A 26044-nucleotide genomic window follows, 5' to 3' on the forward strand; every position below is an offset into this window, starting at 1 on the left:
GTATTACCGACAATAACACCTTAAAGCGCCCATGCCATGTAATTGTGTTTAATGGTATCCTTTAAAATGTACCTTTTTACCATATTTCACCTTATTTTCAAATTTCGTTTTGCCATTTTGAAAGGTATTTTGGTGCCTTTTTGGTTTTTATGCTGATGTGAATTTCGATATTCATGAGCAAAACTGTGATGTTATTCCGGGCAGAAACCCCAATGTTACAGCCATTTCAGCTCAAAAAGTTCATAGAATTTGTTGATATCTTGCTGTCATAAATTTTCTTTTCTTCGGTGATTCGTTGTGTAAGTAAAGTGGCAGTAAAGCCAATGAGCAATCCTTTCTCATCGTGTTTTCAACGAGCAAAGTTGGGGTTCACAATTTGAACAGAAAACCCCTACACTGAACATTGTCTTCTTGAAATGACATTACAGCAAACGTCTCTCTGTTGTTCGGAAAAGTATGGCATTTTAAAAAATGTTTAAAGAAGTGCACTTTGAATAATATGAACCAAAAGAGATGTCACATAGTTTGCATACATTTAAGAGGATTAGAAAGTTGCACAAAATGTATTCCTAATAAATTTCATCGCATGACCCCTTTAAGGAGACATTCTAATAGACTTATGAACAAACAAATACCTTCCTATACAACTCTATCAATAAATTTTGTAAATACTCCCCCTCCCCAGACTTTTTTAAATCATAAACGGTACTAAGTCGTTTTAAGCAACTTGCGGCTACAAATTCGGTCTAGAAGTGGTATGTAAAATAATTTAATAGAAAGTGCCTAATGTACCATTACTGTTGTAATATTTTTAAGTGCATTATAGACCGACGCCATGTTACATTCCCGTACTTCAGTGTTATTTAATGTGATTTTAGACTGCTCTAATGTAGCTCTTAATACCGACAAAAAATAAAATGGGTCATTTGTACATCTGCACTTTAAAAAATGAGAAAATAATATGAAAATAATTCGAGAAAAATATGTATAGAACTTGCGCAATATGCGCACCGTCACAGAAATATGTTAGACTTGTGGGATAACTTACTATGCAATGTATTAACATATCGATACTTATTTTTTTAATTAACCTGGTAGGTCGAACTACAAATTTTTCGCTTATGTGATTGAAGATAACTAAACTTGTATTAACTCGTTTTGATTGGACAGGACTTCCTGTGCCTCGTCCTTCAAGTCGTTGAGGTCCTCGTTCTGGATCCAACCAACCACGTGGCCTTGATGTCGGCAGGATTGGCCCAACGGATCGACAAGATTTCCCGCCATTTTGATCGGGCGTGCGCGTCAGACGAACAATCTCGTACCTTTGGAGCTCTTTTGGTGCTACACATGACGCGGATCCGGGTATACATGGGGCTTCTAGATCACATCGACCACAGGATGTCCAAAAGCCTACTGGGCATGGAAGGTATATCACGGATGAAATGTTTAGCAATTAATGTGCCTTCTCTTTCTTGTGTTTGCTGTTACGTTTCATTTAAAAGGCATAGTATAGGATCATTTGCTTTTCATGCATTTTGTTCGTTTCCAATAATAAAACCACGCAAAATCCAAAGAAGAATGTTTATAAAAACCGTACCTGTAAAAATGTCAGCTCAGTGGTTATTACAAATTTTGAAAAAAAAAGAAAAAGAAAAAAAAATTCACAATTATTATTTGATCACGAAACACGATTTCGTCTATAGGACTCTTTATTTCCAAAAAAAAATCAGTCAATGTTATTGACTAATCGTTGGAAATCACCTACATTCTTGATTTCTGCTAAATGTCAGCAAGCCAGACGGAATATTAAATTTCACAGGAGGTTTATTTCTAGTACGATCTTTAATCAAAGTAAGCTTTTTGATAATAATTCGGTAGGTTACCTTTGGGGAAAAATGCAAATGGTTATGCACTTAATGTGTTATTGGCTGCTTATGCTGTGTTTGGCTTCTGACGATACTACCTCTAATGGTATAGCACATGCAGCAGAATTTGCTACTGTGCTACTGATGCTGCTGCTGCAGTTGCTGATGTTGCTGGTACTTTATAATGCTTGAGATGCTTATGTCTTGCGCTTCTGCGACTGCTGGTGCGCTTTGAATGCTGAGGTTGCTGCTGATGATAAATACTAAAGTTGCTGCGGCTCTGCTTCTTCTCAAACTCTGATTCAGCTACTGCCTTCTCGTATGCTTCGGTGAAGACGTTTACAGCCTCTGACCGCGGCTATGCTGATCTATGCCTGCGTATTAAATTGTTAGGGAGTGTGCGCCTAGTGGTTAGGGTTTGTGACTCGTGATCAGAGGTTCAGGGGTTTGAATCCAGCTGCTGGCCATATGCTGTGTCCTTGGGCAAGCTACTTTACCCCTACTTGCTTCTCTCCACTTAGGAGTATAAATGGGTACCGGCATTAGCTTGGAGTAACCTGCGATGGACTGGCATCCCATACCCATTTAACCATGTATAGCTTCAAATCATATCTAACGTATTGTTATATTTGTACCCCTGGAGATGCATCGTTAATCATGTTCATTTCCCATCGATCGCTCATATTGGTCTTTTCAAACCATTTACCGTCCCATAATTATGGCAGTGATAAACTATTTATGAACGTGCTTGATTTACGTTCCATCATCAAATGATTGCCGTTCGTCACTCTGTTTACACGGCACGCTGCAAACGAGGTGCCTCACCATTTTGACTTGGTGTCAATGTTGACCCTCGATATCACACTCCGATGAGCGATGTCTGGCATGATCGCTCGTGCGCGAGTGGTTCGTGCATTATGGACGCCGGCCAGTATAAAAGGCCCAAAGTTGCCTGCACCGGCCAAATCACGATTTGTTTGCCCTCTAATTCTTTTTTTCCCCATTAGAGCATTTTGTGGGCCTTGAACTTGAGGGTTTAAAAAAAAAAGGTTGGAAATCGTCAACATGCATGACTGCGAGCTTGTATTTCTGTGAAATTTGACGAAATTGGGCCCTAAAATAATTGCTCTATTTTGCAGTTGAGCGTAGGCATAATTTTTCAAAATGGCGATGGGCTTCAGGACTACTTTTAGGTGTGATCATATTTTTATTTTTGCTTGAAACGAAAACAAATGCACAAATGACAAAATTAATGATGTACTCTACCTTTAATATTGGGGAGTGTTACACATTCATGTTCAGCACTTTAGTAAATTGCGGGCTGTATTTTTCTTTTCCCGGGACACCGAACATGAGGTGTTATGATTACGTATATATTCATTTACTTTTCGGCCGATAATTTATTGACCATCTACCGGGCGTGCGACTCATACCTGCGTCAATTGTGCGAATTAAAGTTGATTAGGCGAAACGTTAACGCACGGCATCTTCGAATCTTCGTTCGTGATGATTGACGACGGTGGCCTGGATTTGCCATGCTAAAGAGACCCAGACACGTTTAGTTTGATTGCTGACGTCACGATGTCAAGGGAGATACACGGCACTCAGTGCTCATGATATGTAGCAGGGCCATGGGCCTTATTTAAAGACTGCTTTTATTGGATGGGATCGTCGGTAAACTGTTCACTGAAGCCTTTTCTGACGCTTGGTGGCAGCACGCAATGACCTCGGGTTTAATATTGTCATTCAAGCTTCCTCCCTCTTTTTGTGCGGTGTGTTTTGGGATGTTCCTATTGGCACGACCAGTTTATCAGTGATTGGGCTGATGTAGTGCTGCTCTTACGTAAAACGATCAACCATGGACATTTCCCGACCGCAATCCTCTCTCGAATAGACATGTTCCACCTTTATTGCCGATTCACCATCGATGGTATCAAAATATCGACACGTAGTAAACGTACAATCTTCTCTCATTTTCTGGCAAGGGTTGAACAAAGGGAAAGGTCCCAATTGCCCAATATAATAACCCAACATAGCGAGCTGAGATCTTCGGTTTCGTTGATTAATCGAAATTCGCCGTGTAGCGAAGATTGTTTACGAATACATGTAATAGAAATCTTGGCATTTATTAAACTAGTGGGGGTTTGCGGTAACACAATGTGGAAGAATCTCTGTTGAGAAGATGTGTGGCTCTGAAATAAAAACTGGTTGTATTGGTTGTGAAACTCGACGCTCCAATCAGTATGTCCCGATCGTGTTCAGGAGAAAGAAAAAAAATGGCATTTATTTTTCCCAGAGGAACGCACGTCCTAATCTTACCCGTTATACCGAGCGCATTGGGCGAGTCATATAGGCCATGCACAACCGAAACTCGGCCTTTATTAAATTCAGATTTATTTTCATGGATTGGAAATTGATGCCAACAGTGACAGAAAATGTTATGAGCCGGTAAAACCACAATTTCCCTCTCGGAATGCCACTGAAAAGAAGAAGAAGAAGAAAAACAGAGTGCAGATGGATATTCATTTCAATGTGGTGTGGTTGCAAACACGACGAGTTTATCTTGATACTTGTATCAAATATCTCAGGTTTCCACTTAAACCGACTGCAAATGGAAATTCTGTAGAGAAAAATGACAATAATGGACTGGGCTTAGGATACGCACTCAGCTCAGAAAGCAAGCCAACCTGATCTTTCAGAGGTTTCATTTTCAAGATATCGGTTTCACTGCACATTCCACAACCACATCAATTTCTTTACATTGAAGGTAATTATAAAAAGTGCCAAAGTACAAGAGTGTTCCTTCTTTCTCTACCCCCCCCCCCCCATTACAGCTGAAGTTAGGTCGTCCAAAGATGCTTATACGGACGGGAACCCCGCCAGCCCGATCCATCGCGACGCCGGCACGGCCAAGGGGAGCGACGGCCGGGGCCGCGCCAGCTTGTTGCTGAAGATGCCCACCGCGACACTCGAGACACTGGTTGCTATGGCAATTGGGCATCGTCCCTGCACGGAAGGCGCCGACAGGGACTGCCGGTGTCATTCAGTGAGTGTTACCCTAGAGGAAATCACTTCATCTTTTTTTTTTTTGGAGGGGGGTATAAATTATGAATTATGATAGTGACAGATCATAAAAAACACCCGGAGGGACGGGTCTGCGAGAATTTAAAACCCCCATAAAGAGCCTGAAAATCGATTTGCAGTGGCTGTCATAATTATCAAGGTATATAGCTTCAAGGTCTTCTTTAAGCTGTCGAATCTTACTGAATGAGAGGTAGGCTTATAGAAATGAAGTCATTTAAAAGTTGAAAGCTTCGGTTATGGCAAAATGGGAAATCAATTAATGTTGTAATCTCCAGCCCCTGGCATACGCGCGCATCAGTGCCAGCTATACCGCGTCTTCACACTATAAAGAAAGTGATGGGGATTTGGTATAATTACTCCGTGTATTGGTTATATGTATTGTCAACTGGGAAATAAGCCTCTCGATTCAAAATATCATCTGGCTTCCGCTTAAGACAAATGGCAGGGAATTGAGCCTGAAAGTTCATCCCTAGTGGCACGCTTCCGGAACCTTGAATATGCATGAAAATGAACGCGCAAAAATCCCAAATTTGCGATTATTTTTGGTTCAATGATTTCTTAAGAAAATCAACTTTGAAAAATACGCCTTTATTATTGTTTTCAGCATCTCAGTTTTTGAAACTGAAATATCGCCTGGCGTGAGAGAGAAATATTGTGCCAAAAATTGACCTGTCACTTCCGAAAATCTAACATACATGTGGAGTAGTGGAACTCGTTCTACTCGTACAAGGTGAAAACAATTATGAAATAATTTTGTGGCGGTCATTGGGTAAAAACCGAAACTTAAAAAGAGACTAATTTTTTTTCTTTAGGATCATTATACAATTTTTTTTGAACAAACCTGAAGAACTCGGTGGCATTTTACAAAAAAAGTTCTAAAATTACCGCTGATAAGGACTGCATTTAAGTCAGCCCGACAAAATCTAGAACCCATCGGCTGTGGGTAGGTAAATCTTATATACATTTTTCGTTCGTAATAAAACGCAAGTACGGGATGCGAAAACAAACCGTTCCCGTGAACGAACAAGGAGACCTAGGAACGAAAATGCCGGATGTGAAATGTCCCAACGGTAGTATAATTCGTTTTTTACCCATCTCCAAGTGATTTCTCATCATTTTTTCTTGAGGAATACCAAGATAATATTCTAATATATATGCTTCTTGCGGTGATTACGTTTAGATATCATTGTGTCAAAATTATAGTAAGAAAAAGGGCAACCTGTAAGCCCATAGGCGGACCGCGCGATAGTTCTGGAGGCTTGCCGCGTGACATGGTACTATTGGTAGAGTAATCCCATGCAACCCAATTTAGGCTAAACTTGGCTGTTGTACAGAGGTGACGTCAACAGCCAGATAGATAAGGTGACAAAATGAAAAAGGGTGCACTTTTAACAGGTGAAAGAGAAAGACAAAATTTACAGGACAATAGTGCCATGGAGAGGGCATCGCTGTGATGGCAGAGATGGCTGGTATTGGTGTACGTGTTTGGAAGGCCTTTTCCGGAATTAGAGGGTCAAGTTAGTAGAACGATCAAATTTTATTTACACCCCCACCCCAACAAAAAAAATGTTCACGAATGCCCTTTTTTTTAGCGAATATCCTTTATTTACGTCACGCGAACGTCAGGTCCACTCTTAAAGAAAGTAACAAACGGACAGAAAAAGCGCCACCTGGAGGCACTCAGGGGCAAGGTGGTGATTGGTTATTCACTGGAAATTAAAGATTACAACCTACAGGGCAATTTTCTGCCAGAACAGCCAATTTGAATTTTTTTTTTTTTATATATTCCCCTCCCCGAAACTACAATCTCCGGCCCAATACTAGGGCCGCCCGATGTTCCCAGGGCCAATAGATCCAGACGTTGGGGCTTTTTGTAAACGGAATACCGGAATACCCCGAGTTGGATGCTTCAAGTCTCAAATGCTTGATCTCCGAACTATCATTACAATATGTCCCAAGTATAATAGGTTTGCAAGGACCTCTTAAAGAGTCTTATTCAAAATTACCTGTTGGATCACAAAATAATAACGAGCTCGCGCGCAGGAATTTATAAAGATTCTGGTGGAGTGCACCCAAGAGTGCACCCCATGCCTTCGGAGAGCGCCACCTATTATTTCCAAAAGATCGCAAAAAAGTGAACTACAGCGTCAAAAAATTAATAACGGCTTTTTTGAAATTTTGAAACAGAACTCGGGGGGGGGGGGGGGGGGGGGGAGAGGGGAGGACAAAAGGTGCCAGGTGCAATGATGATCATGCCTCGATGTCGATGTTACAACAAAGAGATCAAGGGGTCTCCCCAATATGGCTTCACATTACTTCATGCGCTACATATCAGCGAGTCGTAGTCGGGCTCCCAGCTTACAGTACTAGTACTAGTGGAGGTGCGTGATCTGGGAAACGATCTCGCATGCACTGTCTGCATACGTACGTACATATTGTATACGACATACGGCGCTTTATTTTGAAAAGTACACACTTATAGGTGGATTACCTTTCAGTGAAGTTTCACCAACTGGATAAATAATCTCCTGTGAATATAGAAGGTTGTTATTAGGGCTTAACTTCTACTGTTAATCTGGTTTTGACTAGAATATCAGTGATGTTGAAAAGACAACGGAAGTGTTCTGGTTTAATACACCTGCCCAGTTTCCGGACATATAGACGGACGGGATGACGGCGCGGCGCGCGGCGCGCGGTGGTGTAAAAAAGAGGCGATTTTCTGTTCACAACTGAGGTTCAGGTGGTTCATTACATGTATACCTAGTAATGCCTTGATCTCCACAACACAAACCAAGCAGAAGCTATGTGTGTTGCAAAAATATTTCCTTCCTCATGTTTAAAAGGATAAAATAAGGCCAGAATTTTAATATGACTAGGCAGACAGAATCATGTTGTTGCATCATGGCATATCATGCATCCATTCCTGACGCCACTTTTTTTCATCGTAGTTAATAAATAATATCTTAATGAAGGTCAGTCATCGCAAAAATGTTGACAAAACATGAATTTGGGACTTTGCTTACTTTATTTTACTTTGTTCCATCTCATGCAGGGTGACCGTTTTAGCCGAGTGTTTGGCTAACTTTGACATACATTTTCAGGGGAAAAAAACAAGTTTGACAGAAAATTTAGCACTTTTATAGCAGAATTAATTTTTTAGCACATTTCTAAATTCTATCAAAATTCTGTAAGCTATGATCTGACAGAAAAATATGGCAGATATGAAAAATATAGCTGATTTAGTCCCACTAACTGGGGCGCTAGAACTCCTTTAAAAAAAAAATTTGGGATGTTGGTCTGTTGTACTAGCACGTACGACAGACCAACAGTTAGTGGGACTATAGCTGATTAGTTTTGAAGAAGCTTTCAATTTGAGATTTCCCTGATGTGTAGTATTTGTACACAGTGAAGTTATTCAAGCCAGGCTAGAAACATACAAAAAAAGTTATTTTGTTTTTAAATGTAATTTCTTTTTAAGGGAAACTTTACAAGATGTTGAAGAAAACTCTCCTTTGAAATTGAAAATTGAAAATTGAGACCTCAAACTTTGCCTCATGAACATTTTTGAGAATTTTGTGACTAGATTAAGTAAAGTTGGTCTGATTTTGTTTTGCATGTTTTTCTGCACTCGATGTCCCAGTCTGGACTTTAATTCCATCCCTAATAATAATGCAAGGTTAAATACAGAAATGACTGAGTGGGATTTGGATTCTGGACCAAGAACACTATACCCAAACCTCCGCCAACTTACCTGTTTGGCCCTGTAGTGGCAAACAGTGCAGTGTTGGCTGAATGCAAGTACTTCAGTGACAGGACCCTGGTACATTGGTCAGAGGTTGGTTGTGTGGTCACAATCGGTTCTAGTCTTTTCCTTGTTCTACTATGCTGATTAAATAAAAGTCTTCTAAATCAGTTCAAAGTTTGTGGTGTATTGGTGATTAGTTTCGGTAATGTTTATCTTTTTTTAGCATCCAGAACCACATGCCAACACCCGCCATCACCCGCTGAAGAACCCACGATGCAAACCCTCTGGCCGCTGTCGCTTCTGTTGCTTCCAAGACACTCTCTTGGAGACCCTGCCCATGAGTGTTCATCCCGTCATCCTGCTGCGTGTCTTGGAGCAGACCCTCCTCTCGACGCTACGCAGCCCACGGAATGGGATGCAGGATGAAGCTGAGGCAGCCCAGAACAACAACAATCTGCAGACAAAGGCAAGGGATTTTACTTTAAAACCCTCCTTTTGTTTGATCAGTTACAGATAGTCAAAATTCAATCCTGTTCCCCTGCCATGCCTACACAGGCTAGTCACCAACAGTCGGATCGTATTTCTTGTAGGCACTGTGACAGTCGAATTCTGTCAACAGACAAAAGCAGGTGACTGGTAGGCACAGCTGACTTATCAATCTCCTACAGTCACAGCATAGCTATATGAGGTTTCATAACAATCACAGCCAGTCAGTCCAGCTTTATGAAGGCAGGGAGCACTCAACTGTGAAAAACAGTCACTTGGTTTATTTTGACTGCTGGGCTGGCCTTGTTGAAATTGCCAGCCAGAGAGGGAGGGTTTTAATTTAAGGCTGACATTTTTGGCAATCAATGAACTGGCTGACATTCTTCAGGCATGCAACTATTCCTCGGATCAGCTGATTTCCTCTTTTTTTTTTTACTTCCCATGTGTGCCATTAAAAATAGAAAAACACTGTACAAAGTCTGGGAAAGATTCGAATTTCCTCTTTTTTTGCGTCTTCCCAGTTGCATGCCTGATTCTTGTGTTCAACTTTGTACTTGAGTTATCAAAAGTTCATTACAAATCATAAGTCATTGCAAGTCTTCACAAGTTAATCACAGATCTTACAGTCTCGAGTTTGTTTTTGGAAAAAAACTGCATCTTTGCACTCAGTAGCAAACTCTGCCTTTGGATTGTCAACTATTACAGATCCTCCTGATGCTGACAAGATGGCTGGACACCATTCCGGAAGATTTCCACTACAATCCTTTCATCCGCCGGGAAGCGTCACTGCTGATGCGACGGCTCCCGCCCCTCAACGAGCGCTTCCAGCCCCTCATCAAGAAGATCCAGGGCATTCTGACCTCCTTGTCCGAGGCCCCTCCACGGCTGAAGAGGACGCCGGACAAACCGTCCCACCCACACCAACAGCAGCAGCATCAGGACTTTCCCAAGCACAACCCTAGCATCTCCTCCACAGAGAGCCTTCGCTTAGCCTCCCACACCCCAGAGCAGGAGGACACCGCCTCCGTGGGCTCCAGCTTCTCCCGGCCAGGCAGCCGGTCGACCGCTGTTACCAGCCCGCTGAGCCGCTTCAAGAGGAACGCCTCGTTGAACTCTCAGGGTTCCAGTTGCTCCTCTGTCAGCGGTCTGCAGAGCGTCGGAGGCCTGCCAACTGCGATGGTCAAGAAAGGTAGCCTGGTGTATGGGGAAGACCTGGACCAACTGTATCAGAAGGTAAGATTCAAAAAGAAGGATTTCTGAATAAATTCCCTGCGATTTCGAGAGGAACTTTTCCCATTGTCTTCATTGCACATGTTTGGTGGTTTGACTTCATCCCCATGTTAGGTCAACAGAGTTTGGAGGCATTGCCTTAGAAATCTCTCTGAGACGGCATTCCCGTTTTGTTCATGTGAGGCACCTTCAAGCTCCAGCGCCTGTTATATTTGCTTTGGATGTTGCCATGCAGTTTCATCATGGTCAACTCAATAACATAGAATCGTCACAAGAGGGCAGTAGACTGATATCACAAAGCTCCAGTTCACTGTTATAATGATAAAGCCTTGCATTTGCTGTTTGAACACTTACAGGAGAAAATGTTGATTTTCTTTTTCTAAAATGATTGTTTGTCTAGTTTTCTCGAACGCATCTTCTCAGACAAGAAATGTAAAGTGTTGTAGTGTCATTTATTTAAATGTCTGCTAAAACTCAAATTTCTGAGAAACTAAAAAAGTGAAAATTTAGTGGTACTGGTAGTCAGTTGGACTTGACTGAACTTAAAAAGTGCTGGGCTAATTTCATGGAGTTATAAAGCACAATTGGTGTTTAGCAAATTCATGTGTCAAGCAAAAGTCAGCTTGGAATCAATTATGTGGACTTGCACAGGTCCACACAGTGTTTTCCACTTTCTGAAAAACGGTGTTGGAGGCATTTTTGGGTTAGGATTATCCGTAGCAAAATGAAGTACATGTACCATTGAAGGAAATTAGGGTAAAAAATTCACATTCAAAAAATGTTTGAAATAAAAAAAAAATAAATAAAACGTGCTATTTCTTAATTGCACAAGAACAAAGGAATGTCCACATAGTATACAATGTACCGGTATGTAACGCAAACATGCATGTAGGTTAGTGTAAAATGTAAACATTTCAAAATGTACTCCAACATTTTTGACAAATCAGAGATGAAACAAACATTCACGACAATTTGTAAGGAATGGACATTGACGCAAACTGTACCGGCTGTCCCCCATGGCATTTAGAATCAGCCAAACAAGCAGCGCCATTAGCTCACATAGACCGTTAACTTGAAAAACTATGTATACAGTGATGAGTACATACACCTGTCCGCATGTACCTGTCCTGCCTGACGTGCCGGCGCCCAGACAATGCACTGCGGGGCAAAACCAGTCTGCTCACCTGACTCCATAAGAATCCATCTATATCATGTCCGACACTGCAGGGGGTTAGTTGGCCCCAGAAATCATTTAGTTTTTGGCCGTCACATCTGTGGCATCACTCTGAAACGTGTTCTGTGGACTTTTTCCTGCCCGTCATAAACAAAATAGGAATCAAACAACAGAAAACAAATATTTACACCTTCAAAAAGCTCATACCGGTACATAAATAATAATGTACTGTATGAAATTTGCTTGTAAGTTAACAATCTTGCAATTTTTCCTCGGATCAGCTGATATCTTCATTTTTTATTTCACACTTATATGTATGCCTCAATTAAATTGAATTAAAAATTGGAAAACACTGTATGATAAATTCTTGTAAAGCTTGGCATATATCCTTTTTTTGCTACTTCCCAGTTGCATACTGAGTAAGTGTTGAGTTGAATTTTGTTTTCAGGTCTTTCTGAATTGAACAGTGAATCTTATTCATAATTTTTTCACTGTATAGAAATTAAGTTTTTATGAGTCAGTAAACACACTCTATAAATATTAAATCAAGAGAAAATGTGACACTGGTCATATAAGTGGGACAATTTCCCTTTAAATTTGGATGTTGTGGTGAATTATTGACGTTTTTACAGTTTTCTTTTAACTTTATTACTTAAATTAACGGTAGATTTAAGTTGTTTAAGTATGGCCTTCTTAACTATAGTAGGATCACATGAATAATAACATTAGTCCATCGGCACTTTGAATTTTAATTTGAAATTAAAAGTCTCTTGTGCAGATGAACTATCCATTTAGAGGCGTTTAGGATATTTTTCATGCATACTGTATACATGTTCACAATAATAGGCCTAATCCCACTCAAAATCCAAAGAAGAACGTTCAAAGAAGAATGTTCAAACATTAACCTGTTGAAGTTTCAGCTCAGTGGATATTACGTTTTTTGAGAAAACAGTGAAAAACCATGTACAACCTTTTGATCACAAAACATGATTTTGTCAAAAGCACTGATTTCCAAAAATTAGTCAATTGACTGGTCGTTGAAATCATATTTCTTGATTTCTTCTAAATGGCAACAAGCCAGACGGAATAATTTTACGGGGTATTTAGTACCGGTTCCTGTACGATCTTTAATCTATGTAAGTTTTTTAGTAATAATTCGGTAGATTACATTTGAGGTTTATGCAAATGATCCTAAATGCCTTTAAGAACAGAACCCTCTTAATATGATTGTTGTTAAATAAAGACATGTCAAGGAAACAGAAAAATAAATCTGTATACGACAAGCATGTATGCTCTGTTTTAGAGAAATTCAATATGAAAGGGTGACAAAAATGACACCATCAGTAACATGCTCGCCAGTTTATCAGTGAACTGGCTCAGAGTTCAAGGAATGAATTGGCTCAGAGTTCAAGGAATGAATTGGCGCGACTCTCTCGGGTTTCCAAGAGCTGGCTTGACCAAATTCTTGCTTAATGGTGTTTTGAAATGGTGACTTGACGCTCCAGCCGTGTGCTTCATCAGCCCCAGAAAGGTTAGATGCTTATCGTCCGCGTCAGGGAAAACCCTCCCTAATTCTCCTCATTAGCCTCCGCGGTGTCATGTTGCGAATAAGTCGCGCGCTTGAATCTGTTGCTAGGGCATTGAGGTGCCTTCACCTTCACAAATCATTCTGTGGCCAGTTTCGACGAAGTCGGCACACACGTGCATTTACTTGTCAACTGTCTTTGTTGTCGGATTAGTTATTATTAATATTTTTTTTTCTGGTGACTGTTTTCACTTCCTTGTTTCTCTTCTCATTCATGGACTTTGGTTGGCCATGTTTACAAAGCACACAGCAACCACCAACGGGAGAGGAAAGCGGAACTTACCACACTTTTTTGGCTCGGTGTTGAAACATGTACGGTTATCATTTGAATGTGATGTTGACTCAACGGGCACAGTTTTATTGTGTTTTTCTCCCACTCTTTGTCGCATTTATCCCTGAAGGAGTTTTGAATGACCGTACGAGCCGGTTATATTCTCCAAAATCAGAAAGCACACAAAAAGATCAATAGTTCATGAACATACAGACATTCGTGTCTGATTGTAATAATCCATTGTTTATTACATGTACAATGTATGTAGTCAAATTGTGTATTGAAGTTTGATAAATGGTGTGTTTACATGAGTGGTTTATTTTGATGTTCTTCAATGCAGCTGAACCGTGAGATTATTGAAGAGCATCTGCCATGCAGCCAGGAAGATGCAGTGAAACTAGCCGCTCTCCAGCTGTTGGCTGAGTCACCGGCCCACCACACGCCGACCACACATGCCCGGCAGCAGGGCCAGCAACCCCACCATTACCACCACCACAGCAACCCCAACCAGCCGGCATCCACCACAAGGCAACCAGCCATGGGCCTGCCCACAGTCACACTGGATATGCCCGCTGAAGACATTGAGACCCCAATCATCGACGACTTTATCTTGGAGGACGAATTTGGCCGTCAGAGCCCCGTCCCAGATGGTGAGACTCACCACGGCCTGCACCAAACTCCTCTTCCTCTTCACCACACTCCCCTTCCTCTTCATCATCATCACTACAGCCAGAGCTCGGATGACAGGTACGACATCCCCAAGACCTCCGGATGTCATAAACCCAGCCCTGATATCATCAGTGATGAGGACAGCCCATTACCGTGGACAGGCGGAGCGGTATCTCGAGGTGGCCCCAACATAATCGTCACGCACTCCAGCAACATTCCAGAGGATGCGGCGGACAAACTCTGCTTGGAGAAAGTAAAGAAATGCCTGCCGCACGGCTACAGTAATGTCCGGGCCGTGCAGAAGTCCGCCAAGAGGTGCTTCCAGTGCTACTCCGGCGCTCTGGTGGATGTACGGGACCCCAGCGAGCGAGGTTCAAGGGCAAAGCAGATGTACGTGGAGTTCTGTAAGCAGCTACCATTGTATGGAAGTAGAATGTTTCACGTGAAAGAAATGGCGGGGAGTCGACTTAAAAAGAAGGTAAGAGTACACCTACTTTAAAACCGGAAAGCCTAAAGTTTCATAGATATCACTGCATGTTCTGTTAAAAGTCTATATTAAACAAACTTTGGTTTCATTAAAATTAGAAAACATTAAGTTATTTTATTTTACACTTTAAATACAACGTTCGAGCAAAAATTGTAAGTGTCATTTTCTAATGCAGACACACTGCGCCGCCATGTTTGAATGGTTTGATAAACGGAAAACTCATTCTTTCTTTTTTTCATACAATAAATATTAGCAACTGTTGAATCATTATAATGTACAAGTTTTAATTTTGCATAAAGGTATTATTATTAATCTGTTGTATAGTACAAAATGTCATTGCTGCAAATTTTAGAAAACTTTTTTCTGCTGGCCAAGCACGTTGATCGGCACGTTGTCGCTCGGTGGTCAGAACTAACACATGTACCGGTACATGTATGTTGGAAAAACCCTACATACTGTGTAGAGCGGAGAAAATCTCACCAAATTTTTCATATCAATTTCAGGTGGCTTACTAGGTACGGCTGATCAACTCATGGTCCTTGTGAATTGTGAAAGACATTTGGGGGGGGGGGGGGCTCAGTTTTTTTTCACCAGTAATATAAACTTAACATTTATTTTGACTTTGTCTCTTGTTAACAACTTGTATACAATTTTTATACAATTTACTGTTATTCTGAATTTGGACTACTGTTCAGGCATGAAATTTTTCCTCGTATCAGCTGATTTCCTTTTTTTTTTTTACTTCCCATGTGTGCTATTAAAAATGGAAAAACACTGTACAAAGCCTTGGAAATATTTGAATTTCCTCTTTTTTGGGGGGTGACTTTCCAGTTGCATGCCTGACTGTTGTATGGCAAGCGTGTGTAGGAAAAAAGCGACATCAGCAGGAATTATATGCTGGCAACTCCATCATTATTTAATGTCAGTGACAAAGCTTTTTTAATGAGAGCTCAGTGAATAAACCTGAAAAAAATGTACTTTTCAAACCCGATACATCCATACCTAGTAATGCTCAAGGAGATTACAGACAAGGAGTTTTGAATCATTTCTCTGAATCATTCCACTGCCTTTCATAATATTGGAATTGCATACATACATCCATCGTAATGCACAATGGATTCTTTGAAATCACCGTAGCCTGAAAATCATAAATTTGGCTAAATACATGCTCACACGTAGCGGAATTAATCTGGCTGATCTGGTAGCACTCTACACTCATAAGTTCATTGTTTGATCTCAGTGTCCCAAGATTTTTTTTTTAATACACCATGTTAGTTTTGAGTGGGAGTATTTGCATGACTCATTCTATTCAACTGACACTTGGAGTCTAGACATGCCAGAAAATAGAGTAAACTTTAATCGAGTAACTCAAGAGGACCGTGGCTTTGCTAAGCAAGACACAGAAGCCACAATCACAACATGTTTTGGCAGTGAATAGGGCCTACAGGATTTGGTGGATGCTGGGGGAAATTGGTGGTTTCTCTTTGTTGACGCATACATGTGCATACATACATGTACAGTGTATGCATGCTGGTACATCTTCTGGAGAATGTGATCTTAGTAAGGATTGTATTTAACTGTGCATTTCCTAAATGATAGGCCTACATGTATATTTAAAAATACAGTGGAACTTCGCTATCCGCTCCGTTCACAAGTACCCCCTCACCGGCAAAGGGGTTGACCTACCGACGCCATCTTGCCTGACTGCAATTTTGCCGCGACGCATGGCCGTTCCACTGTGTGTACATAGTAAAAATCCCCTGGTGTACGTACGGCACACACAAGGAACGATGCGCGTCAACCAGCTAAATGTCCCGCCCATGGGACGTCGTTGCTAGGTAAAAAGGCGCCCTCTTTTTTGGTGCACGGAGCCCATACCAAACACTGCCATGCCAAACATTCGGCTATACCGAACATCATGCTTGGCTCTCGTTTTTTTTTTACAAAACGTACTGAACATTGCTCTTCAAAACTGTCAGCAGATGTGATGAGTGGCTATTATTTCCCCAAGGAATGGAAGGGGAAAGCCACCCATTGCTGTAGGCAGTAAGCTAAAAAACTCTGTACATAATTCAATAGCTGGCACGTGTTCAAAGTTGTCTTTTCATTAACTACCAGGGTGTGAAGGGTGAATTTCTGAAGGGCGCTATTTATTGAAAAGTTAGTACCGGAGCACCAGCAGCTTAAAATCGCTGTACGGAAAGAGCGCAATTATTATGAACAATTTCGGTGGATCCTGCGATGTTCGTTATAATGGCGTTCCACTTTAGTGAGAAAAGTTACAGTTATGAAAACCTAAGACATACACAGTGTAACAGCTTTCTCTAAACTCCATTTTTCGCTGTATTGTTTTCTTAAATTGTGTTTAACCGTAGAACAGCCGTCCAAACTGACTTTGGGCAAGGGGGCAGGATTTCAAAAAAGGTGAAAAAAAGGCGTTTATCGCGTTTTGGTAACAAACTCTTCACATGAACGCGTGGAATTTTTGCTTTGAAGTAGAAAAAATGAATGAATTGACGAAATGGACAGAATTCCGCTTTTTTAAAGACTAATTTGGTGACAGCCATTTTTTTTGGAGGCACCAGGCTCACCCGAGTTGTGCTGAGCACGCACTCCGGGCTCCTTCAACCAATAGGGTTACAGAGATGCGCGCACCTCGTCTTTAAGAACGCGTGCGGCATGTGCGCGGGCATGGGACCAACTCAAGAATGGCTTCTAATTTTGTTCAGGGAATTACAGTATACAGGAAACATTGTCATGTCATGTCCATTCCAAGTACAGGATGTTCGACTTTGTGAGAATTTTTTTTCTTCAGTTCTGTGGCCGTAATGTTTGAATGCATTTCAGCCATTTTCAGTTGACATTTGCAACATTTATGTACATGGCAGAGTGTGAAATTTGAATATACTCTTTATATTTTCACATTTCTTAAAGCCAAAACCGACTTTAACATGTTCCCTCCTTTTTATGCTAGGTTTGGAACAAAACCTGTGAAATTATGCACCGTCTGATTTTCTTTTGAAATTAAAACACAATTTGTGGGGAACCGCCAACATAGGGCTGGATAGCTCAGATGGTGTAGCAGCAGAACGGCAATCCGGAGGTCATAGGTTCATACCCCACCCCAGTCAATTTCTTTGTTCAACTTTAAAATGATTTTATACATTTGTAAATAAATAATGTCCACTTTGCAACCCAAGGAATAAATTCTCCTTGAGCAGTGAGCACACTTAGCAACACTGACCCATATTGACCCCACTATTTTTGTTTCTCAATGAACTTTAGTCATCAAAATTCTTGTAAGCGAACATGTTGTTAAATACACTCCACATTTGTGTAAAAATCTGGACAAGCCGGAAAAAAAAATAATTGAGGATTGAACTCCACGAACATTAACTTGATGGATTGTCATAAAGCGTAGAAGTGGCACGCATACGGAATGCGCATCACTTTTGATAAGAGCCAATATAAAAAGGGCTTCTCTGCATCGTTGCGCCACGTCGGTTATATTGCTCCTTCTCATGGACATGTCTGTCGCTTGGGTTTCACCCCAGCAAATCTCTGCGCAGCAGGGGTGCTTTTGACTTCAGAAATTGCGAGATCAGATTCTCTGATGACACAGCGCAGAGCCATCCACTTCAGAGAGGAAGAATTTTGAGTGGTATCACTAGACAGTTTTAAGACGGCCTTGCCTCGAGAGTTCATCCTAGGTGAATGCCATGCCAAGATTCTGCTGTAAAGATAATGGTTGCCTTGAGACTCTTTTGTAAAGACCCCCTTTTGAGTTCTCAGAAGAATCCTTTTCTCCCAAAAGATAAGAAAAAAAAATAATTTGATAAGGGGATTGACCGGAAATTCATTCTGATTGGATTGAATTTTCTGCTGGACTCATAAAAACCTTGAACTTGACAAGTTATCCGGTGTCCAAGTAATAGGATTCCATTTGCTTCGTGTTACTTCCCAGAGGCATTTTCTCGTGGAGATTTTTGGAACTGTGTATAATCGGAGAACCAAGTAGGAAAAACCAAAATTAAATTATATAAAGTAACTGAAAGCTCCATCCAATTTACTTTGTGAAATGTTATTGCTGCCTGTAAAAATATCCAGTTTCCCCTTTTTTTTCTTAAACAGGAATGCGCAAAGTGTGCAAGTACGTTTGTATGCGTGGGCAGGCCGTCACTGTGTTATTGGGAAGTTTTTCATTGTTAGGGTAATTAGGACCGAGGTGTGGGATTTTTTGACTGTCCCCATAGCGTCTTCGGTCAGTGAAGGTCATTCATTGCAAAAATGATGATAAGACATGAATCTGGGACTGAGAAATATTTCCAATTTTGTTAGGAAATACTTAAAAAAAATTCTTGACTCTCCATACTGTCATAGACTTTGTGCACAATCGCGGAAGTGGCGTCAGGTTGCAAATTTTTTTTCCAAGCTTCCCCTTTCTTGCCCAACCTATCATTTCATCATTTCTTTCCATTAAAAATCCCTCAAATCTAACTGTTCAGCTATTGCAAACTGCAGGGTAATTTGTGTATTTATTAGGAAATTTATCAGTTCACATTGACTTCACAATGCAGCTGTCTGCCATTTGAAAATTCTTTCTCCGTCATGCTTCAGTTTTTCTTTCCTGTTTCAGATGTGGCTGAGAATCAAATATCAGGGACAACGTATAAATTGTGTCAAGGATGCTTAATTTTACTGTGGGTCTAAAATCTGATGCGTTTTTATTTTAGTCAGTGTTTCTGCTTACCGGTACATTTTTTGTTTGTTTCAAAGAGGGAGGTCTCAGATTGCATCTTAAGTGTCCTGAACAGTGATGGGATGTGGTTTAATTGGGATATATGATACAGAGGTAATGGCCAGAGGAAACGGGACTCTCTATTGGCCGTAAATCACAGCAGACGATGGTGTACCCTCTTATAAGCAGGCGTGCAACTTTTCCTCGGATCAGCAAGATTTCCTCTTTCTTTATGTCCCATGTGTGCCATTAAAAATAGAAAAACACTGTACGAAGTCTTGGTAAGATTTGAATTTCCTCTTTTTTGTGACTTCCAACAAGGTGGTGTTATTCGCAAGAGATGGTTGATAACCAGGGTTCCCAGCCACGCTGGAAATCAGGGGAACCTTGAAAATGGATTTCCATTTGTCCTAGTCAGGGAAAACACAGGGAATTTGGGGAAAACTCAAGGAAAACTCAAGGAATTTGATAGTGACTCAGAAGGGACAGGTTTTCATCAGTTTGGCAAATGTGCATCTTGTGTCCAAGTTGTGTTCATCGACTGACTGGCTATGGTGGCTTTTTCTATAGTGTTTATGCAGTGTGAATTTTACACACCTCTCCAGACAATCACAATTGGCTGTGCTGCACCACTTCTTGACTTCCCAGCAACCTCTTAAAAGTGGAAATATTTCTTATGCAGTTTTGGAAATTGCTCAGGGAAATAATGGGGAAAACTCAGGGAATCTTGTTTTTATTAAGTGCTTTGAACCTCTGTTATTAAAGGGAAAATACAACATTTGCAAACATCACAAAATAAAACTACCAAATCATTTTGAAATACCTTGCTGGACTGTTAGTGAATGACAGTGTAAAGCATCCTGTAAAATCATGGCACCTGGTATACTGTCATTTTCAAGAAAAGTGGTATTTTTGTATCAATTTCCAACGCTGATCGGCCGATCAGCGTTGGAAACAACTGGCTTTTTTTCAAATACTGGCCCTAATTGACCATCGCACTTGTTTGCATTCGATTACAAACCTATGAACGGGTACGAGCCAGCTAGACTGGTTCCCCGACCTTACAATTCCCCAATGTATGTAAACTGCTCTGTTTCTTCTTATATGGAGTCAGGGAACCAGACTACAGGAAAATGATCGTTTTTCTTGCTTTTTATAGCATTTTCGAACCCAAAACCTCAAAAAAGTCAGTGTAACTATATTTGCTATATATTTCCAACCCCCCAATTCCATCCATTTCAGAAAATTACAGCAAAAGCAAATGATGTATATTCCCTTTAAACAGATGTTGCAGATGACCTGCTTGTGTACATTCTTGTTAATGAAGACTTTTAATTAGTTTCCACACTTTGGTTGTGACTAAAACATTGAGAGATTCTACAATCAGCCTGCGAGAAAAGAAATTTACAACTTGCCTCCAAAACGTATAATGTATACAAATGTGTACATTAAAACAATGAAATTTAAAGGTATGTGTAACTTTCCATTTTCCTGTGTACTGCATTCTTTGCAAAAGAGAATAAACCTATCACTCATCAGAGTATTTATTAGTAAGGATTTATCCCAAAAAAGCACAGGGTTCTTGTGAACTTACTACAAATATTACATTGAAAAAACAATAAACAAACTGTTACACTTGAAATATTCCAGAAGATGAAACCAAAAACCACTAGAAACAAATATCTCTCTTCATTAAAAAACAACAAAAACAAAGCAATTGCCTTGGGTTACACAACCTGAAAAACATCTCCCATCGTGGAGAATTCCTGACAAATGGAGTCATAAACTGTGACTCAGTTTCTGCTCAACCGCCCTCCCGTTGTGCACCAAAGGGCAAATCATGGTAACCCGAGGGGTATATGATCCAAGTTGTTCAGACACCTGCGGATGGAGACCCGTAAACCTGGACCCAAGGCCAGGACGGATCTCCAACCCAGTCTGGTCCGGCTAGAATTCCCAGATTTTCCTGCCCCCTGTTGTGTTTTTTTAGCTTTATTCCAATCTTTGTAAGAAAAGACGGTGTGCATTTTGGTTTGAGCCTCAACTTGCCTCAGTCCAGTATTTAGGCCCTAATACTTGCTGGTTTGACTTTTCTAAGTTTTGAAGGGAGATTATCCGATTTGTTTTCTGTTTATTGTGTAACCTCTTGCAACCTGAATAACAATGCTTGCCCAACCCCCACCCATCCCCCATCCCCAACCCCCATTCCTAACCCACCCCAACCCCCATCCCCAACCCACCCCAACCCCCATCCCCAACCCACCCCAACCCCCTATCCCAACCCACCCCAACCCCCTACCCCAACCCTCTACCCCATGACTACCCCCAACCCCCTACCCTATGACTAGTCCCTACCCCCTACCCTATACCCCGCCGGCCTACCACTTACCCAACCCCCTACCCCCACCCCACCCCACCCCACCCACCCATACCCCATATACCCCATACCCATCCCAATCCCAACAAACCCCAACAGCCAGTGACATAAATTCCAGCCAAACTGAGACCTACATTGTACCAACCAAATTTCAACCAACTCCAATTTAACCAACTACATTTAACCATGCGTGATGTATTTTAACTAGCCATATCCACTACCAATTTTGTTTCTTCCAATATCTAAAACATTAACATACAGATATAAAGAACATTGAACAAATTACCAGCTGTAGTAACCAACTACATGCACCACTAAACTACACATGACAATATCTGGACAAAAACAGTTGATTTTGCCAAATTGGACATACCAGTATCTGGCCAGCAACATAACCAATGTCTCAAAGACAGCGTGACACCATGTTCGATCACTCTGACTTTGGTCCACCTATGTTCTCAAATCACTTGGGGAAGCCGATTTCTAGCCAGCATCCCTTTGGATTTTGCAGTTTTCATTTTCAACAACAACTCGACCGCAAACTTTCTTCCCCAAGGCCCTGTGGCTAGTCTAGGAGTAGGAACCCCTTGATATTGGGCTTACATACTAATGCACCTGATGATATACAGCCACCACCACTGAGCCTCAAACTACATCAAACAAGAGATAGAGTGGGTGTAGTTTTTGTGAAGTCTGGTCAGGGCAACGTTGTCTTGTGCACACACACACACATACTCACACACTGGTTTTTAACTCGGTATGGGCCTAGTTACACGCTGGCACCCCGGTTGCCAGGCTGCACAGTGATTGACTAAAGATGATGGACAGTGATAATATGCAAAAAGGTCAGCGGATGGTATACCCAGCATCAGATCACCCCGGCCCCAGAATGGGCTACCCGCTGTACTCCACCTCCAACACTTGGGTTTAATCTCCGGCCCCGACAACGGTTGCTTGCTCTAGCTGGTTCCATCAACTTCACCACCGCTGTCTGCACACATCCAAAGGCTCGGGACCTTTCTCAGTTGAACTCTCCAAGAAACCATGGATTATTCTTACACATTGGCGGCCGTAGAAGACTCCGTTCACTTAGTGTTAGCATAGGAAGTTCTGGTAACTTCCATTCGATTCGACGAAAGGGATACCATTACCACCTGTGCTAATCCATAAAAGGGTATCAACTTAAGGTAAGACTACGGTATGTATGCAATTGTGCAACTACATACGGTTTTTGAACATGTAGTATGCACAGCAGCATAGCAGCCAGATTTGTATCGAGGAGGGACAGGTTGCTGACTGATTCATTTGGCCTGGTTTCTGGTTGCATGTAATTTGTTGTTTCAAGTTTGCAAAAGCTTTGAGCTAGAAAATCCTCCCATTTGTGTAAACATCACCATGCACTTTTTTTTTTGTCTGAGAGTTAACCTTGATTTACATTGTGGTTTGATAGTTCAATTTTATAACACCGGCAAATGTGCATAACTGTCCTTCATTATTCATGATGAGCTTTTTAAACTGATAAATGTAAATGTTCATCAATAGATGTATGTATACATTGTGTAGATCATCCTTTTAAGTGGGGGGGGGGGGGCAAAGGGGACACTCATCAGCAATCAACATTTAGAAATCAGATATTTGATTCTAAGCCCCCCCCCCTAAAAAATGTCTTTGCCTCACACTTCCACAGTTACTTGTACCCCCTTCAATGCTGCCACTGATAAACAATGCCTTTTTTTTTATTGTTGAATGATATGTAATGTACATGTACAGCACAGATAAAAGTTGCAATTGTGTAAAACATCTACAAAATTGATCGACTTCTTATCAAAAGTACAGGTGCCTTATTTATGCCGTCCCATAAACCTGGCTTGGGCGTGTTTTGCTGTGAAGTGTGGACTTCGTCAATGTTTCAGTTTAGTCTGCTAGAAATCTGAACTATGCGACATTCGAGTGGATCACTATAGAAACCGCAAACGGGGCAAAAAGACTTGAAGAAGAGAGATAGTGGTAGAGTTGGACCTTGAACCCTGGGACTCGGGAGGCTAACATGGCACCAGAAATGTTACAGTGTCTGCTTCCGTGACTGATAACCTAAGCTGACAGTCAAAGGGAGTGATTATTAATACAGGTTTTTGCACAAGCTGATTAGAGGACTTTATTTTCCAGCTGGTGGATCAATGGTCGCAATCAGTGACACTTTATGCTCCTGGGGAAGGGGGAGGGGGAGGGGGGGAATGGATAATGGTATCTTATTAAAATAGGTGAGGCCTTTTCAAATTTTGTCCCGAGGAGTAAGATGGTCATTGAAATATTTGTGGTCAAGAATTTGAAACAGGGACCTCTCTTACAAAATTCCTGCACAAAATGCCTTTCTCAACTGATTGTGGAACTGAAGCTCTTTGCAAAAGATGTAGAAACTTAGGAGCCTTTTTTTTTAGATTTGTTTTACTCCCGTTTAAAACAACAGAACAAAGTTGAACCTCTAATGATTGGGCTTACAAAATATTTTTTCAAGTTTGTTTGGTTTCATTATATTGCCTGGGGTACAGTTCTGAAGTTGACACATTTAAAAAAAATAGCCTCCCTCTCGCTGACAAATTCAGCTATGCCATCACAGCAGTCAAAATCAATCAAGTGACTGTTTCTAACAGTAAGGAATTCCCTTGTGAACTTGATAATAGTCATGCTTTGACTGAAGGTGATTGATATGCCAGCTGTGTAGTTAACTCTTCTGTCTGTTGATGGTATTTGACTATAGTCACAGTGTTTACACAAATGTAATCTGACTGATTTTTTACTAGTCCGTATACAAATACATGGCAGAGGAAGAGGAATACATTTTTGACTGTCGGTGACTGATCAAACAATAGGAAGGTCAATATGTGATTCAAGCTGAAATGGGTGCGTTTACGACCCAGTAAGGGCCCTGTTTTTGCATGCATTTAACATGTACAGAGTACAAAAGGTGCAGAGTACAAAAGGAATGCCAACTAACATTGCCAGAAAGTATGTAATACCACCTAACCATTTTACGAGTCACCTACTTGTAACTTTGAAGCAAAGCCTTCCCGCTTATTTAAAAGAAAATCAGTCATGAGATTTTTCAGACTTTAGTTTGAAATCAGACTGAAAAAAAAAGCTGAGAGAAAAAACACTATCAGTTAAGAAAGAAATGCATCTTTCAGACCTTTCATCCGATTTTCGGACATTTTCTTTACATTGACAATAATGTCGCTAAAAAAATGGGAAATATTTTTTCTAGCCTTCAATATTTTCCTTTTGCCATTGCATCCACTCCAACCTCTTTACCAAAACCACATACATGAACATGAACAAGCCTTACATTTTGCACAATTAAAAATGCTCTGGTATTTGCATCTTTCAGACCTTTTATCCAATTTTTGGACTTTTTTTTTACATTGACAAATTCATCCCTAAAAAATTTGGGTTTTAAACATAGCCTTCAATATTTTCCTTTGGGCATCGTATCTACTTCAACCCCCTTTACCAAAAACCACATACACGAACATGTACGAGTCTTACATTTTGCACAATTAAAAAATGCTGTGGTATGTGGGCCAGCGCAAAGGGGTGCTTGTTTTTCCCACTTTGCACTTGGCACTTTCCCGTCACGTCTTCTCACGCTGGAGGCAGCACCCCTACAGACAGCATGCCAGCAGACAGGAAGAAATTCCAGATGACACTGTGACAGCCAACTTGAGCGAAGAAGAAAAAATTATCCGTCACTCTGACAGTGGAAATAATGTTATCATCTCAACATTTTTAGCTGCAGGTAGCAGATCATCGTGTCTCTTCCTTAGTTATTTAGTTAGTTAGTTACATGTTGTTTAGTTAGTAACAAACGTTGACATAGTCTATTGGTCCTACATATTTTGACCGATTTCAACCAAACTTTGTAAAAAGTATCAGCAGCCCAACCCCAACATGTCACGTGACCAAACTTGGGTCAATTGTCATCACGAGGTCACTGGGGTCATAAGTCTTATTTTTTTTTTTAACTCAAAACACTACTCATTCCAGAAATTACTTGGCACAATCACGCGACTCATGCATGAACACGAATTTGTTGGCCCACAGCTTCCGAGATCTGAGAATCAAGCTTGTTTGTTTTTAATTCCCAATAGAATACATGTATTGATTTTTCTGACTCAGATTTCAGTCTTGATTTGACAGAACAGGATTACACTAAATTATATTTGGCCATGAACGCATCGTATTGCTTGATTACTGGCGTGTCGTCACATTGTTGCGTTGTTAGAGCGTGTAGCCTTGTCCCTTTGTACCCCGATTCGAAGTCTGCATTCTTACATTC

The 26044-nt window shown here is 40.9% G+C and overlaps 1 protein-coding gene across 3 annotated transcripts in view; it reads left to right on the forward strand.

The window, feature by feature from the left end:
• The window catches only part of LOC119739790, a 126845-nt gene that overhangs the window by 50525 nt on the left and 50276 nt on the right, over positions 1–26044 (forward strand). For all 3 annotated transcript variants that reach the window (XM_038214864.1, XM_038214866.1, XM_038214865.1), the window contains exons 6-10: positions 1171–1426; positions 4700–4911; positions 8918–9160; positions 9886–10413; positions 13781–14587. In XM_038214864.1, coding sequence (XP_038070792.1) covers positions 1171–1426; positions 4700–4911; positions 8918–9160; positions 9886–10413; positions 13781–14587 — 2046 coding nt within the window. The remainder of the gene's footprint in view (positions 1–1170; positions 1427–4699; positions 4912–8917; positions 9161–9885; positions 10414–13780; positions 14588–26044) is intronic.

The sequence above is a fragment of the Patiria miniata genome, unplaced genomic scaffold, assembly GCF_015706575.1.
Source record: "Patiria miniata isolate m_02_andy unplaced genomic scaffold, ASM1570657v1 HiC_scaffold_4, whole genome shotgun sequence".
Classification (NCBI taxonomy): domain Eukaryota; kingdom Metazoa; phylum Echinodermata; class Asteroidea; order Valvatida; family Asterinidae; genus Patiria; species Patiria miniata.